The following is a 14,031-nucleotide window of genomic DNA, read 5'->3' as shown; positions in this document are numbered from 1 at the left end:
TTTCCTTTTAGAGAAAGGAAAGCTTTGTACTGTACTATGCTGGAGATTCATTATTGGAATTCAGTAGTATTGTGAGCTATATAATAGTGAAATGAAAGTCAGGAATTCAATCTCGCTCATTGAAAAAATGCCAACTTTTTGAGAAAACATAATTCATCCAACATGCCACAGGAGATATGCTTAATGAATAAAACAGTATTTTGTAGAGACTCACAAAATAACTGAAGAATGTCCTGCACCTTTTATTTTTATAGAGATATACGCATATGTACATACATTCACACCAATGGTGGGTTCCGGATCGCATTGCAACCGGTATGGTTGCAACGGGGCCCGGCATCCTCCACATGAATGTGCACAGCGTGTGCACACACACATGTGGCACGCACATGCGTCATATCTGCCAGCGATGCCTCCGCAAGCCTCCACGACGCTCCAGATGCTTGGCGGAGTGTCGCATAGGCATTTGCGCTGTGCGCGGAAGCGCCGAAGGCTTTAAAGGACAGGTAAGGAGCTCCGGAGGGCCCTCCAGAGCACTGTACCAGAACGGTACTCGGTGCTCCTGGCAGGCTCCGTTACGCCTGTACCGGAGCGTACCACCTGCAACCCAGTGGTTAAATGCAGCACTGCAGGCTACTTCAGGTGACTGCAGTTCTGCAGTTCGGCTGTTCAAATCTCACCGGCTCAGGGTTAACTCAGCCTTCCATCCTTCCGAGGTGGGTAAAATGAGGACCCAGATTGTTGGGGGCGATATGCTGACTCTGTAAAACCGCTTAGAGAGGGCTGAAAGCCCTATGAAGCGGTATATAAGTCTAACTGCTATTGCTATTGCTAACCCATCACTGATTCACACACAGATGTATATATTCCAATTACCTCCAATAGACCGATTAGATCCCACAGATTAGGCCTCCTCCGAATTCCATCCACTGGCCAATGCCGACTGGCGACCACCCGGAGGAGAGCCTTCTCTGTGGCTGCTCCGACCCTCTGGAACGAGCTCCCCATGGAGATTCGAACCCTCACCACCCTCCAGGCCTTCCGCAAAGCCCTTAAAACCTGGCTGTTCCGACAGGCCTGGGGCTGATGAGTTCCTGTCCCCGCTCGAATGGTGTGCCTGTTGAGTTGTTTTTAAATTGTGGTATTGTTTGTCCATGTCTTTTCTTTCCCCTATTTGTATCCCCCTCCCTCCCCCGACTTGGGTTGTGAGCCGCCCTGAGTCCCTTCTGGGAAAAGCGCGGCATAGAAATATAATAAATTCAATTCAATTATTCAAGATAGTCATAATTCATACATACACATTCATACCACTGTGTATGCACATGTATGAAACATACCTATTGAATGCCTTTTACAAAGGCGGGTTAACTCCAGAAAAGAGATAATGCTTAGCATTTTTTTTTTAACAAATGCTAATTTTACAAAAACTGGAAAGAATAATCTAACATTGGAAATAAATGGTGAATCAATTAAGAAAATGGTATATATGCATCCAAGTTACATAGGTAATGATTAGTAAAAATTTGGATTTAAAATGTCCGGGTAGCCACATTCTCCTGAAGATTCTATGCAGCGAATTTAAACTCCTTCCAGATTACCTAAGGAGGAATCTTCTCGATCTTGACAGGATCTTCTCAGTCCTTACAGAAGCTTCTCAGTCTTTTGATTGTCAAAACAATCACATCAAACTGTTGGGGAGGCAGAACTGGCTTGGCCTTTCAAGGCTCCCCTCCACATAATTTAATAAAAGACATTAAGAAAATCTCCCCATTAAATGGCTGTCATTTTCTTTGAAGCTGAGTTTACCATATGTTTCCGTCACCTTGCTTTATGCTTGGAAATAACTGACTTTGGGCTCAACTATTTAGAGTTTTCACTCTCTTTGCTCATATTTTTAAAGTAACTTTGGTACTAGGTTGGCCAGGATTTTTCATCTTTTGTGACTGACAGAAACCAAGTTTCCCATATTTTTTACCACATAATTGCTATCCCTATAGATTTCCGTACATGCCATGTTTGTTTGTTCGTTTGTTTATTAAATTTATTTGCCACCTATCTCCTTTTGAAGTTACTCTGGGTGTCTTACAACATTGAAAGCACTAAAGGTTATTACCTTTAAAGCCCTACATGGCTTAGGACCAGCCTATCTGCGAGACCGCCTACTGCCATACACCTCCCAACAGCTGATAAGATCCCACAGGGTGGGCCTCCTTCGGATACCGTCAGCCGGACAGTGTCGGCTGGCGTGCCCCCAGAGGAGAGCCTTCTCTGTGGCTGCTCCGACCCTGTGGAATCAGCTACCCCTAGAGGTCCGGACCTTACCCACCCTCATGGCCTTCAGGAAAGCCGTTAAAACCTGGCTGTTCCGGCAGGCCTGGGGCTGTTGACCTTAGTGTTAAGGTCCAGCCCCGATTAGAACGTATGTGTGTTGTGAATTTTAAACTATTTTTTTTTACTTATTTTGCTTTTCTTTTTTTCTTATTTCATTGTAAGCCGCCCGGAGTCCTCCGGGATTGGGTGGCCTATAAATTTAATAAATGAAATTTAATAAATGAAAATCATAAAAGAGAAATATTTCCAAAACAATAAAAATGGAAATTATAATGAAAAAATATATGGAAAAGTTTGTGGAAAGTAAGTTAATTTATACTAAAAAAAAAAATTTAGTTCCTTGAGTCAGCTTTATTGAAGCTGAAGAAAAACCATAATATACTCTGCTTGTTTAAATTGGTCTGTTTAAATCAGCTCAGTAGTATTTTTGGCTTATTTTAATATGAAATCTCATTTTTTTAAATCAGATTTGGCAAGAAAAAAGAGGATAAAGGTGTAAAAAGTGATCAGAAGGGAAACTCCAAGCAAGGTACACTGAAAGAAGTTGACCTAGAAAAGATGAAGGAAGAACGGGAAAGGTAAGCGTTTGTGTGTGTGTGTGTGTGTGTGTGTGTGTGTGTGTGTGTGTGTGTATTTGTGTTTGTGTGTGTGGGAGCCTGGGGGCAAAATTGAGCAAGAAAATGGCCCATTTTCGCTCATTTCTGCCCTCCCCAGCTCCCAGGAGCACTTTGCAAGGCTCCTAAAGGCTATGCAGGGCCATTTTGGTGAAGGGGGCAGGGTTTCGGGAGGCTAAAAAGGCTGTATTCAGTGTATAAGGTGCACCCAGATTTTCAGCCTCTTTTTTGAGGGAAAAAGGTATGTCTTATACTCCAAAAAATACAGTAGTGCACTCTTATGCTAAGGAGTTCTACTCCCCCTCCCCACCTAAAAAGAACTCTGTTCCAACTGCCAGTTGCCTCACATTCCGTTATCTCAGTCCAAATTGGCAGACGTTCCACTCCTTCACTCAGGAGCGGTCTGGGGCTCCTTACAGTACTAAACGTCAGTACCTCACCAAAATGTCTATGTCTTCTACCTATGGAACTCCTTCCATACTCAAGGCGATGGGAGTGATATTCCCTTATGTGTTTCAATCACTGACCACCTCTGAGCCAGTGGATTGTGAACTAAATTTCTCCTGCATAGCCCAATCACATAGTTTGGTTGAGAAGCACAGGTATCCAGCTACTAATATAGAAGTCCCTCTAGATGTGATACGGGCCACATTTCCAGTGATCTCTTGTCTGTCGTGCCTAGTTTATGCCTTGGACTTGGTTTAGTTGGAAACGCCAAAAAAAACCTGACATCACTTGCTAAATTCAGCACTTTGTTTCTATTATTATTTATAAAATGTTTACAAAAATATACATAATATTACACAAATGGTAAAAATTAGTTGTAAAGTTTATCCAACCATACCAGTAATTGTTCTCATATGAATCTCCATCACCTGATAGCCAAAACGGTAGTCGGTTGATATCCTTAGCCAGCGCTTGCATTGATGACACGGAAATCTCTATTGCTGGCAATTGTAAGGTTACATGTCTTTCATTTTTATGAAAGCTCATGTTCATTGTTGCGATCCTGGCAAACTACAGAACATGCATCCCATCTGTTAAAGGGCCACTGCCATTTGTTAAAATGTTGGGAGACTTCGGGGAATGATCCCGTCTGTTTCTAGATTAATCTTCCAATTGGACAGACGCGGAGTAATTGTTGTTAATATTTCTCGTAGTGGTAAAATCTCTTTCAAAATAGAATATATTCCCTGGAGTGACAGTTAATTGGTAAGAACCTATTAAAAACACTCGGTTCCATGCCTTTATAATTCTGGTTTATCTTGTCTCATAATTATTCACCTTTTGACCTGGAATTATTTGAGACAGAAATGGGGGAACAGCAGGTGTGCTTAGAAGCTGATGAACCTATATGATATTTTTAACTCACATATTTGATTTTTTTTATCCTACAATTAAACAAGAAAAGAAATACCATTTTTCCCTAGATAGTTTTTGTATCATTTATTTCTCCTTTGGAGAAAAAAATGTACAACATGAATTCCCAAAGGAGGGCTTAATTTATACCATATATAAACAAGGAGATTATTCCTATTTTCTCTGTCATTTTTATATAACATATTAATGTGTCATCTTTCTGAAGACAGTGCTGGTCAATATTGCCTAGAACAGTGATGGGCAACCTTTTTGGCGTGGTGTGTCAAAAATTGGCAAAAAATCGAGCATAACTCGCGTTGTGTGTCACTTCGACAAAAACATAATTTTGCGCAATTTATAGTTTAAACTACAAAAATGTATAATTGCAATATATAATTGTATTTAATAAACCAAAAACAAATTATTTAACATACCTGCTTAGTAACTTCTTTGTTCATCAGTCGATTTCGTATGTTGCCCTTGATATTATTGAACTTGTTTGGGGTGCCGTGAACCAGGGCTGTGGAGTCGGCTGCTTCCAGCTCCACGTCCTCATCAACATGCCGCTCCAGCCCGCCCCTGCTATGAATATTCCTAGTGACGCAAGGGCGAAGAATATGAATATTCATAGCGAGGGCGGGCCGGAGCGGCATGTTGATGAGGACGTGGAGCTGGAAGCAGCAGACTCCACAGCCCTGCTGTGAACTGAGATAAGTGAGGGGGAGAGCGAATTCTTTAACTAACCAGGAGTAGACTCTCTGTGCCGGCCTGACTGGAGAGAGGCGCGCACTGTTCCCGCGCTCCTCTCCTGCGGGTCCTCCCTCGCCGCGCTGATGACATGTGTGCGCACGGCACGCACGCCTTACCAGCAGCCCCTGCGCTCAGAAAGGGGCGGCGGCAATACAGTAAGTGAGTGTGGGCGGGGGAGATCACACGTCCCGCCCCCCCTGTTCTTCCAGCACAGATTCTTTCATCCTCGGTGGCCGTGCAGGAGCCGAGGATGAATCGCATGAAATCCTGTGCGTGTCACCCCAAATGGCTACGCGTGTCAGCACTGACACGCGTGTCATAGGTTCGCCATCACTGGCCTAGAAGAAGGCTTTTGTTTCAACAAGCATGTCACACAAATAAGTTCTAATTGCGTAACAACCCATGCTGCAGCTGGTAATATAAATATAGCTCTACTCTTTTACTAATATTTTATTGAGTGATACGACTCCTCAGGAAAGGCAGCAAAAATGCAGATGTTATCAGTCAAGGTCACACTAGTAGACTGTCAGATGACTTTTAAAGCCCTCCTACTTCAGCCATGTACACCATAAATTAATTCTGGTTTACCAGAGGGATAGGATGATTGCTGCCTCCAGATGTTTTGACTATTACTCAGGGGTGGGTTTCTCGCCCCGTTCCAACCGGTTCGGTTGAAATGGGGCCGGCGGCATCCTCGTGCACGCGCGCGGTGCACGCATGCATACTAGCATCTGCGCGACGCTCCAGCTGCTCCTGGACAATCGCGCAGGCGCTGTATGCGTCCTGTGCATGCGTGGAAGCGCAGAACTCGTCAAAACCGGGTAAGGACTGTGGGCGGGTGCGCGCGCCCTTCGCCGTTCCCGGAAGTTACTTACTTCCGGGTTCGGCAACCAACCGGTTCGCAGGGACCGCCGCGAACCGGTTGAAACCCACCCCTGCTATTACTTTCACAACACCTTGGTTTTTTTTTCCTTTCTGACTAAAAGTAGAAATATCTGAAGAATACAAGGATGTCTTTTCCTTGTTTACAATAGATATATTAGAGCAGTGGTCTCCAACCTTGGCAACTTTAAGACCTGTGGACTTCAACTCCCAGAGTTCCTCAGCCAGCTTTGCTGGCTGAGGAACTCTGGGACTTTAAGTCTACAAGTCTTAAAGTTGCCAAGATTGGAGACCACTGTATTAGGGTGCCTGATCATATGGTATTTATGCATTTAAAATGCATCCCCAGTCTCTATGGGGGAGGAATGAGTTGATCACTACAAAATGTCATCCACATTGATTCTTCTTATTCTTAAAGTACTATAGATATCTGTGTATATGTTTTCATGTTCCTGTATGTGCATGCATTTTTTTTACTGCTTTTTAAATAACCTTCTGGGATTTTTTTTTTTTAATTTTCCAGTGTAAACATTCAGGTAACATTTTCCAACTTTAGATCATGTCTCCATTGTCATGTGATTAAAAACTATTGTCTAATGCGTGGCCTCCCTTGTAAGTCACATCAGAGATGGCATGGGTTAACTCATTGGTGGCCATGAATGGTAGATTGAAGTCCCCCAGAACCATAAATGTGGGGTACACCAAACACCATAAGCCTGGAGAACATCACTACCAACCTAGCAGAGGTGGGTTCCTACCAGTTCGCACCTATTCGGTAGAACCGGTTCGTCAAATCTACTGAACCAGTTAGAAGAGGTTCCACCAGTGGACCCGGAAAGCAGGCCACACCTACAGAAGAGGTTCCCAAAAATTATGAAACCTACCACTGGTGGGTGTGTAATGTACCACAGTTATCTACCCATTAATAATGATCTAGTAATATTTCCTTATACATTTTAGGGACCTTTCCTTACATAATTGGTGTTTTCTTTCATACTTTTGGATTTCTAATTTCTGTTTCCATTAATTGGCAATTGCTAAAACCAATCCCACGTGAAAAAAGTATACAAAGCCTTCTTGATTTTAATTGTCAATTTATTTATTCCTGCACATTGTAATATTTATTCACTTACATATCTCTGTTTTTCCACTGTTGTGCAAACACAATTCCAGCAGCTGCTAACATGTGTAAAATTAAATATATATTATACTCCCTTTCAAATAGCCGACAAAATATTTCTGGTTTTAATTCCATATCTTGCTTTACGATTGCTTCTAACCACTAACTTCTGAATAGCTACTTGGACCAACCTAAGTACTAATCCATAATTTCATATCCGGTCACATGGGCGGCAAGCCACTCCCATCCGGTCACATGGGCGGCAAGCCACTCCCATCCAGTCACATGGGTGGCAAGCCACTCCCACAAAGGAGGCCACACCCACAGAGTAGGTTCCAACAATTTTTGAAACCCACCACTGCAACATGGCAATATTTAGCAGCTCTAGCAGTTGGTTGGTGTGCAACAGTAAAGCCAGTAGACAGTCCATTCTGATTCCTACAGCCCTGCTTCACATATAAAGCCTCACACCATCAATCTGTGGAGCAATTCTCCTGAAAACCAGTAGATTTATCATGCTTTGTATCTACTCCACCTAGTTTCCCATGACTTGGTGGCTTGCTCCAGAATGGCTACAAGACTCTAAAGACATTCATGCTGTGGAACATGTGTCTTTAGCATGCTCGAGGTAATTCATTTGCACTAACACGATGCTTTAGTTACCAAACGATGAATATCCACGTGGGAGGTAGCTCAAGAGCTTCGTGTAATGAGTGATACTGGCAAAAAATAATAATAATAATGTATTGCCAAGGTCTTGAAAACATTGCAGCTGATTTTATGAACAATAAAAAGCTATGACATACTAGTATAAAAAATGCACACCTAAGATATCATCTAAGTTATGAAGCTGAGTGAAACTTTAATGCTTTCTGTTGCTATTCTGTTAACATAAATGAGGGTTTATCCAGATAGTAAGCCTGAATTTTATAACTCTGGCCCAAGATTCACTAATCCTATAATGCATAAAGTAGTTCAGGCCTGAGATTTTTAATGGATATATTGGCAACCATCATCATGCAGTGATTTTGTGCTGTAGATCTTGCTGTCACTACGACTTCACAAGCTGCATACTTACCTTCTTACCTTCTGAACAGACCAAGCCTCAGAAATAATTTATAAGAATGTAGGCTCTGCACACTTAGTTGTACATTCCTCATTAGTGGAGAGATTCAAATAATTTAACAACCGGTTCTCTGCCCTAATGACCATCTGGGTAGGTGGGGCTTGGTGGTCATGTGACTGGGTGGGCGTGGCCAGCTCAAGGTCACTCAGGTCGATGGGCGCTTCACCTTAGCTATTACAATGGTAATAAGGGTTAACTGGAGAGGCAGTTTATAGCAATAGCAGTTTGACTTATATACCGCTTCATAGGGCTTTCAGCCCTCTCTAAGCCGTTTATAGAGTCAGCATATTGCCCCCAACAACAATCCGGGTCCTCATTTTACCCACCTCGGAAGGATGGAAGGCTGAGTCAACCTTGAGCCAGTGAGATTTGAACAGCCGAACTGCAGAACTGCAGTCAGCTGAAGTAGCCTGCAGTGCTGCATTTACCACTGTGCCACCTCGGCTCTTCTATAAGGAGGTCAATAAAGATTAGGCTAGAAACAACACCAGAATGTTTCCTTCCTGCCTTCCTTACAGGATTAGCCCTGTAAAGTGGAGAAAAACAAAAGGAGATTTCTTCCAACAACCGGTTCTCCGAACTGCTTAGAAAGTTAACAACCGGTTCTCCCGAATAGATGCGAACTGGCTGAATCCCACCACTGATTCCTCATCAGTGGAGAGATTAATTTATTGGAAATCTTAACAATTGCAGTGTCTTAGAGATAGCAGAAAAATGATATTGTGAGCCTGAGCCATTCATCTGGGTTTTATAGATTTTAACTGCTTTCCTAATTACTGATGTTGATAAAAGTTTGTCAGCAATCTACTACGAATGTTCCATGTCTGCTAGCATGATAATTTGGTCCTGTTTATATGGTGAAGAGGTAGAAAAAGATTTTTCCTTATCTTGGCACTTTGATCTCCGTTCCAATCTTTTGGGAAGTTATAGGGGGGAAAAATCCTTACCCAAAGGGCAGTGAGTTTCCTAATTTCAAAAAAAATTTCTCTTGAGAGGAACTGCTCTTTCATTCTAGCCATAGAAGTTCTTTCCTGAAACCCAGATGTTTTGGGACTCAAGTTGGATTTAAGTTTAGAAAGAATTGCATGATAAATGGCTCTAGAAGATTGTTACTCACGAAGTTTTGAATTCCTTAAGTTCAAGGGGTTATTATAAGGAGTCAACCTCTTTGCCACCCTGGAGAACATACACCTTCCCAGGTTCTTCTCCAGGTTCCGCTGACCCCCAGGCAGAGGGGGTCAATGCCCTCCATTGTCGCTGGCCATCCAGTCTCCTGTATGCATTCCCGCCATTGTCTCACATCCCCAAGGTAATTCAGAAGATCCTGACGGAGAATGCGGAAGTCCTCCTGGTGGCTCCCTTCTGGCCCAGATGAGCCTGGTTCACCGATCTTGTCAGTCTATCCGTCGTCCAGCCCTGGCGAATTCCCCAGAATGAGGTCTCTCTCAGCCAGGGGGCCCTTCTCCATCTGGAGCCACAATGGCTCCAATTGGCTGTCTGGCACTTGAGAGGGACCTCCTAAAGAGGGACAGGCTCTCCAACAAAGTAATCCAACCATACTAAACTAAAAGGTCTTTAGAAAGGAACCCTCCTTGTAGATGTCTCATGCTATAATTCAAAAGGTGATTTGCCCTAATGTTAATTTCCATATCACATTTTTGGGTGGAGGGGAGGAATACAATTAAGCATTGTAAACATTAGCGGATTAAAATTAGATTTTTGAGTTCCTCCATGTTTTTTTTTTCAAAATGGAACCGAATTTAGCTTATGCCAAGCATCCACAGCTGCAATATTAAAGTTCATTTTCTCAAATATGAAACAGATACATATTGATTTAAAGCGTATTAGCATCCAGCAATGCTCAGGGCTGAAAAGACAATGCAAGGTCTCTCTTGAGCTTTGCAAGGCTTTGTGGAATTCAAGGAAACCATAAACCTGAAATAATTTATTTGACCCCCAAGACTAACATTCATTTCTTGAGATATATAGCTACTCAAACAAGGACTAGCTTTATATTTTGCTTATTTTCTGTACCTAAGTCTACTTTCTGTAAGACAATAGCATGAGCTATTAATACGGTGAGCTCTTTCCACTTCATAAAAGAGCCAGTTTTGTCTAATGGTTAAGGCACCAAGCCAGGAGACTGAGTTCCTATCCCACCTTAGGCATGAAAGCCATCTGAGTGACTGTAGGCCAGTCACTCCCTCTCAGCCCCAACCCATCTCACAGGATTGTTGTTATGGGAGAAATAGAAGGAAGGAGTATTTTGTGTGTTCACCACCTTATGTCAGCGTTCCAAGTATCACGTAGAATTAAATCAGAATCAAAGGCAAAATGATCCTTAAAGTTCCAATTTAATAAAGCAGACATCTTAGCACATCTGTGTTAATCCCAATACTGAAAATGACAGAACAATTCCACAAGAAGTTTCCTGATAAGCCAAAGGGTCCTTGGCTTCTGGTAAAGAATGAAAACAATGCACTCCACAATCTCACTCCTGTCTATTCCCCCTCCCATCAACTATACTAATGAAACATGGATAGGTGTAATGTGGGTGTACCTAGGTACACCCAGTATCGCTCGCGCGGCTGCATTCTGGACTAATTGTAGTCTTCGAACACTTTTCAGGGGCAGCCCCATGTAGAGCGCATTACAGTAGTCCAGTCTTGAGGTGACGAGAGCGTGAGTGACCGCAGTGCCTCCCGGTCCAAATAGGGCTGCAACTGGTGCACCAGGCGAACCTGGGCAAAGGCCCCCCTGGTCACAGCTGACAGATGATGTTCCAATGTCAGCTGCGGATCCAGGAGGACCCCCAAGTGGCGGACCCTCTCTGAGGGGAGCAAATTTTCTCCTCCCAGGTTTAGGGACGGACTAGCTGGACCGTCCTTAGGAGGCAACATCCACAGCCACTCAGTCTTGTCAGGATTGCGTGCAAGCTTGTACACTCCCATCCAGACCCTAGCAAAGTATTTATGGTTGGAGTAAGTCAGAACCACCGCATTGCTGAATCACTATAAATAATCCTACATTATTACGAGAGTGAAATGTTTTCATTATTTAATGCATAGTCTTACTTTCAGAATAATGTTCTCTTATCTTGCACCCCTGCATAATTTGCTTCGTATCTGGTAAGAGTTAATTCCTTTCCTGAAGGAATTCCATTCCCTGAATATTCCTGATTTAGCAGCCCCTCGGTACTGTGGTTTAGACAAAATAAAACGTTGGATCAGATCCCAGTTTTAATAGTTCCAATTTATTATAACCATTGAACCCTGATCAGATCACAGCTTGGATGAGGTCCCAGGTTTTTAAACGTCCCAATTTACTCCTGTCTCAGAACTCTGATAAGAATACATATTTGATTGAAGCACTGGCATTTTTTAATCCAGTTAATTACTTTTAGATACTTATTAGATCATAGGATAGTTATGATATGTGCAATTTGAGCATGAGATGCTAGATGGGGCTGTCAAGTCAAGGTCATCGTTTTATTTTATGCTGACTACATAACATGTCAGGTGTCCAGTTTCCCAACTGAGAGCAGTAACAGTTACCAAAAGGATGGATTATACGCGTAGAATCGATTTGCAATAATTCTCATTCACTCTCTTATAATGCCGCTGTCATACATGCCAAAATACCTCCACTTATCCATATTCCCAATTCCAGCTAAATATATACATTCCATCATTTACAAAGCTACTGATGCAGGAGGGGGTGCACAGGTAAACCCACCAGTGGCTGCCCAGGTTAGGTGGTCTTAATAGAATGGACCTTATAAATTCATATTAGCTTGGCTTTTCATTCTAGTGCCCTGGAGTTCCAAAGTTGACTTTTAGCTGGAGTGAACTTTCTCCCCAAACTTCCTCATAAGTATTAAAAATAGGGCTGAACAGTGTGGCAAGACCCTGTAAAGGAGGGGCACAGGAAGCCAGGCGTGGGTGAGAGATAGAACAGAGGTAAAAACTGCTGACGGCTTAAGACATTATAGGAACTTCTCTTTTTTGTATTTCTCCTATGTACTTCTCTGTAACATTCCAAATGAACTTCTCCTTTTCGAAATGTCATGCTTGCCTCGTGTATGGAAACGCCTTGAGAATGCACAGTGTGGAACACGCATAAAAGTAGCATCCTGGGCAGAGCCCAGGCAGTTCAGATTTTGGTGTGTGAACACGCTGAACTCACATCAAATAAACCTGTTTCTCTCACCTTCGTGGTATCGAGTCCTGGTCTTTCGTAAGAAGATTACAAACCTCAATCTGCTGCAACACTACCACAGCTTCAAATACTGCTTAGTCAAATATTCAAATCTAAGACGTTTTTTTTCTTGTACTTAAAACCACTTTTGAGCTGATGCATCTCATTGCAAACGTTTGACTTTTCCTCCCTGACTTGTCACGCTGGACATCTTTTCAAAGTAAATGAGGATTTATCATAATTAAAGACTGGAAAACAATAGGGCATCCGGTAAGATTCAAGAGCTTTTAAATCACTCAATTTGCTGGCATCCTTTTCCAAGCCAAAAAAAAAAAAAAAAAAATCTCTTTGGAAAAAAGAGAAGACAGCTATGCCGTGGAATTAATTGATAATAAATCTTTTGTACTACAATATATAGACAATTGTATTTTAAACTTCAGGGAGGGGATTGTCTCTTTTTTTCCCCAAAAATTCTCCAGCCACATAAGAGTTAATTGAATTGAATTGAATTGAATAGGTTTATTTATAGGCCGCCCTTTTCCCTGAGGGGACTCAGGGCGGCTAACAACTCATAGGAAGGGGGATACAGACAATAACATATAACATTACATATAATTAAAAAGTAAACAACATTCATCCAACATTCGGGTGGGGGCAGATCAATCTCTACCCCCAGGCCTGGCAGGATAGCCAGTTCCTGAGGGCTGCGCGGAAGGTCTGAAGGGTGGTGAGGGTACGAATCCCCACGGGGAGCTCGTTCCAGAGGGTCGGAGCTACCACTGAAAAGGCTCTCCTCCGCGTAGTGGCCAGCCGGCACTGGCTGGCAGATGGCACTCGGAGGAGGCCTAATCTATGAGATCTAATCGGTCTCGAGGAGGTAATCGGCAGGAGGCGGTCTCCCAAGTACCCAGATCCACTACCATGGAGGGCTTTATAGGTGGTAAGTAGCACCTTGAAGCGCACACGGAGATCAACAGGTAGCCAGTGCAGCTCGCGGAGGATAGGTGTTATGTGGGTGAACCGAGGTGCACCCACAATCACTCGCGCGGCCGCATTCTGGACTAGCTGAAGTCGACGGATGCTCTTCAAGGGCAGCCCCATGTAGATTCACTACAAACCATCTTCACTATGCACTTTAGGTAGGGTCAGGTAGAAGGGTGTGACCCGTTTGACCCAGAGTAGATGCAGTGGTCATTAGGGCAGAGAACCGGTGGGTAAATTATTTGAATCCCACTACTGGTCCAAACTCTTTAATAGATACAAATAGTAGTACCCTCACGCCAGCTTTGCTGTTTGTATTAAGACAATCGTAATATATTACACATACTAGACAACTTCCTCAAAGGTCAACTATTTTTCCTTCTCCTTTCTTCATGTATGGAACTCTTTAGAGCCGAGGTGACGCAGTGGTTAAATGCAGCACTGCAGGCTACTGCTAGATCAGCAGTTCAGCGGTTCAAATCTCACCGGCTCAGGGTTGACTCAGCCTTCCATCCTTCCGAGGTGGGTAAAATGAGGACCCGGATTGTTGGGGGCAATATGCTGACTCTCTGTAAACCGCTTAGAGAGGGCTGAAAGCCCTATGAAGCGGTATATAAGTCTAACTGCTATTGCTACTGCTATTTAGTTGCATGCTGATGTAACTTTGGGTT

General features: G+C 43.0%; 1 protein-coding gene across 1 annotated transcript in view; it reads left to right on the top strand.

The window, feature by feature from the left end:
- The window catches only part of PARD3B (par-3 family cell polarity regulator beta), a 587,816-nt gene that overhangs the window by 393,965 nt on the left and 179,820 nt on the right, over positions 1-14,031 (top strand). The window contains exon 19 of the mRNA XM_087706906.1: positions 2,799-2,909. Coding sequence (XP_087563032.1) covers positions 2,799-2,909 — 111 coding nt within the window. The remainder of the gene's footprint in view (positions 1-2,798; positions 2,910-14,031) is intronic.

Source organism: Thamnophis sirtalis, unplaced genomic scaffold (assembly GCF_051295495.1).
Source record: "Thamnophis sirtalis isolate CommonGarterSnake01/CBP01778 unplaced genomic scaffold, rThaSir2_p1.2 scaffold_1, whole genome shotgun sequence".
Lineage (NCBI taxonomy): Eukaryota > Metazoa > Chordata > Lepidosauria > Squamata > Natricidae > Thamnophis > Thamnophis sirtalis.
The sequence above is the reverse complement of the archived record's forward strand: the minus strand, read 5'-3'. Positions and strand labels throughout refer to the sequence as shown.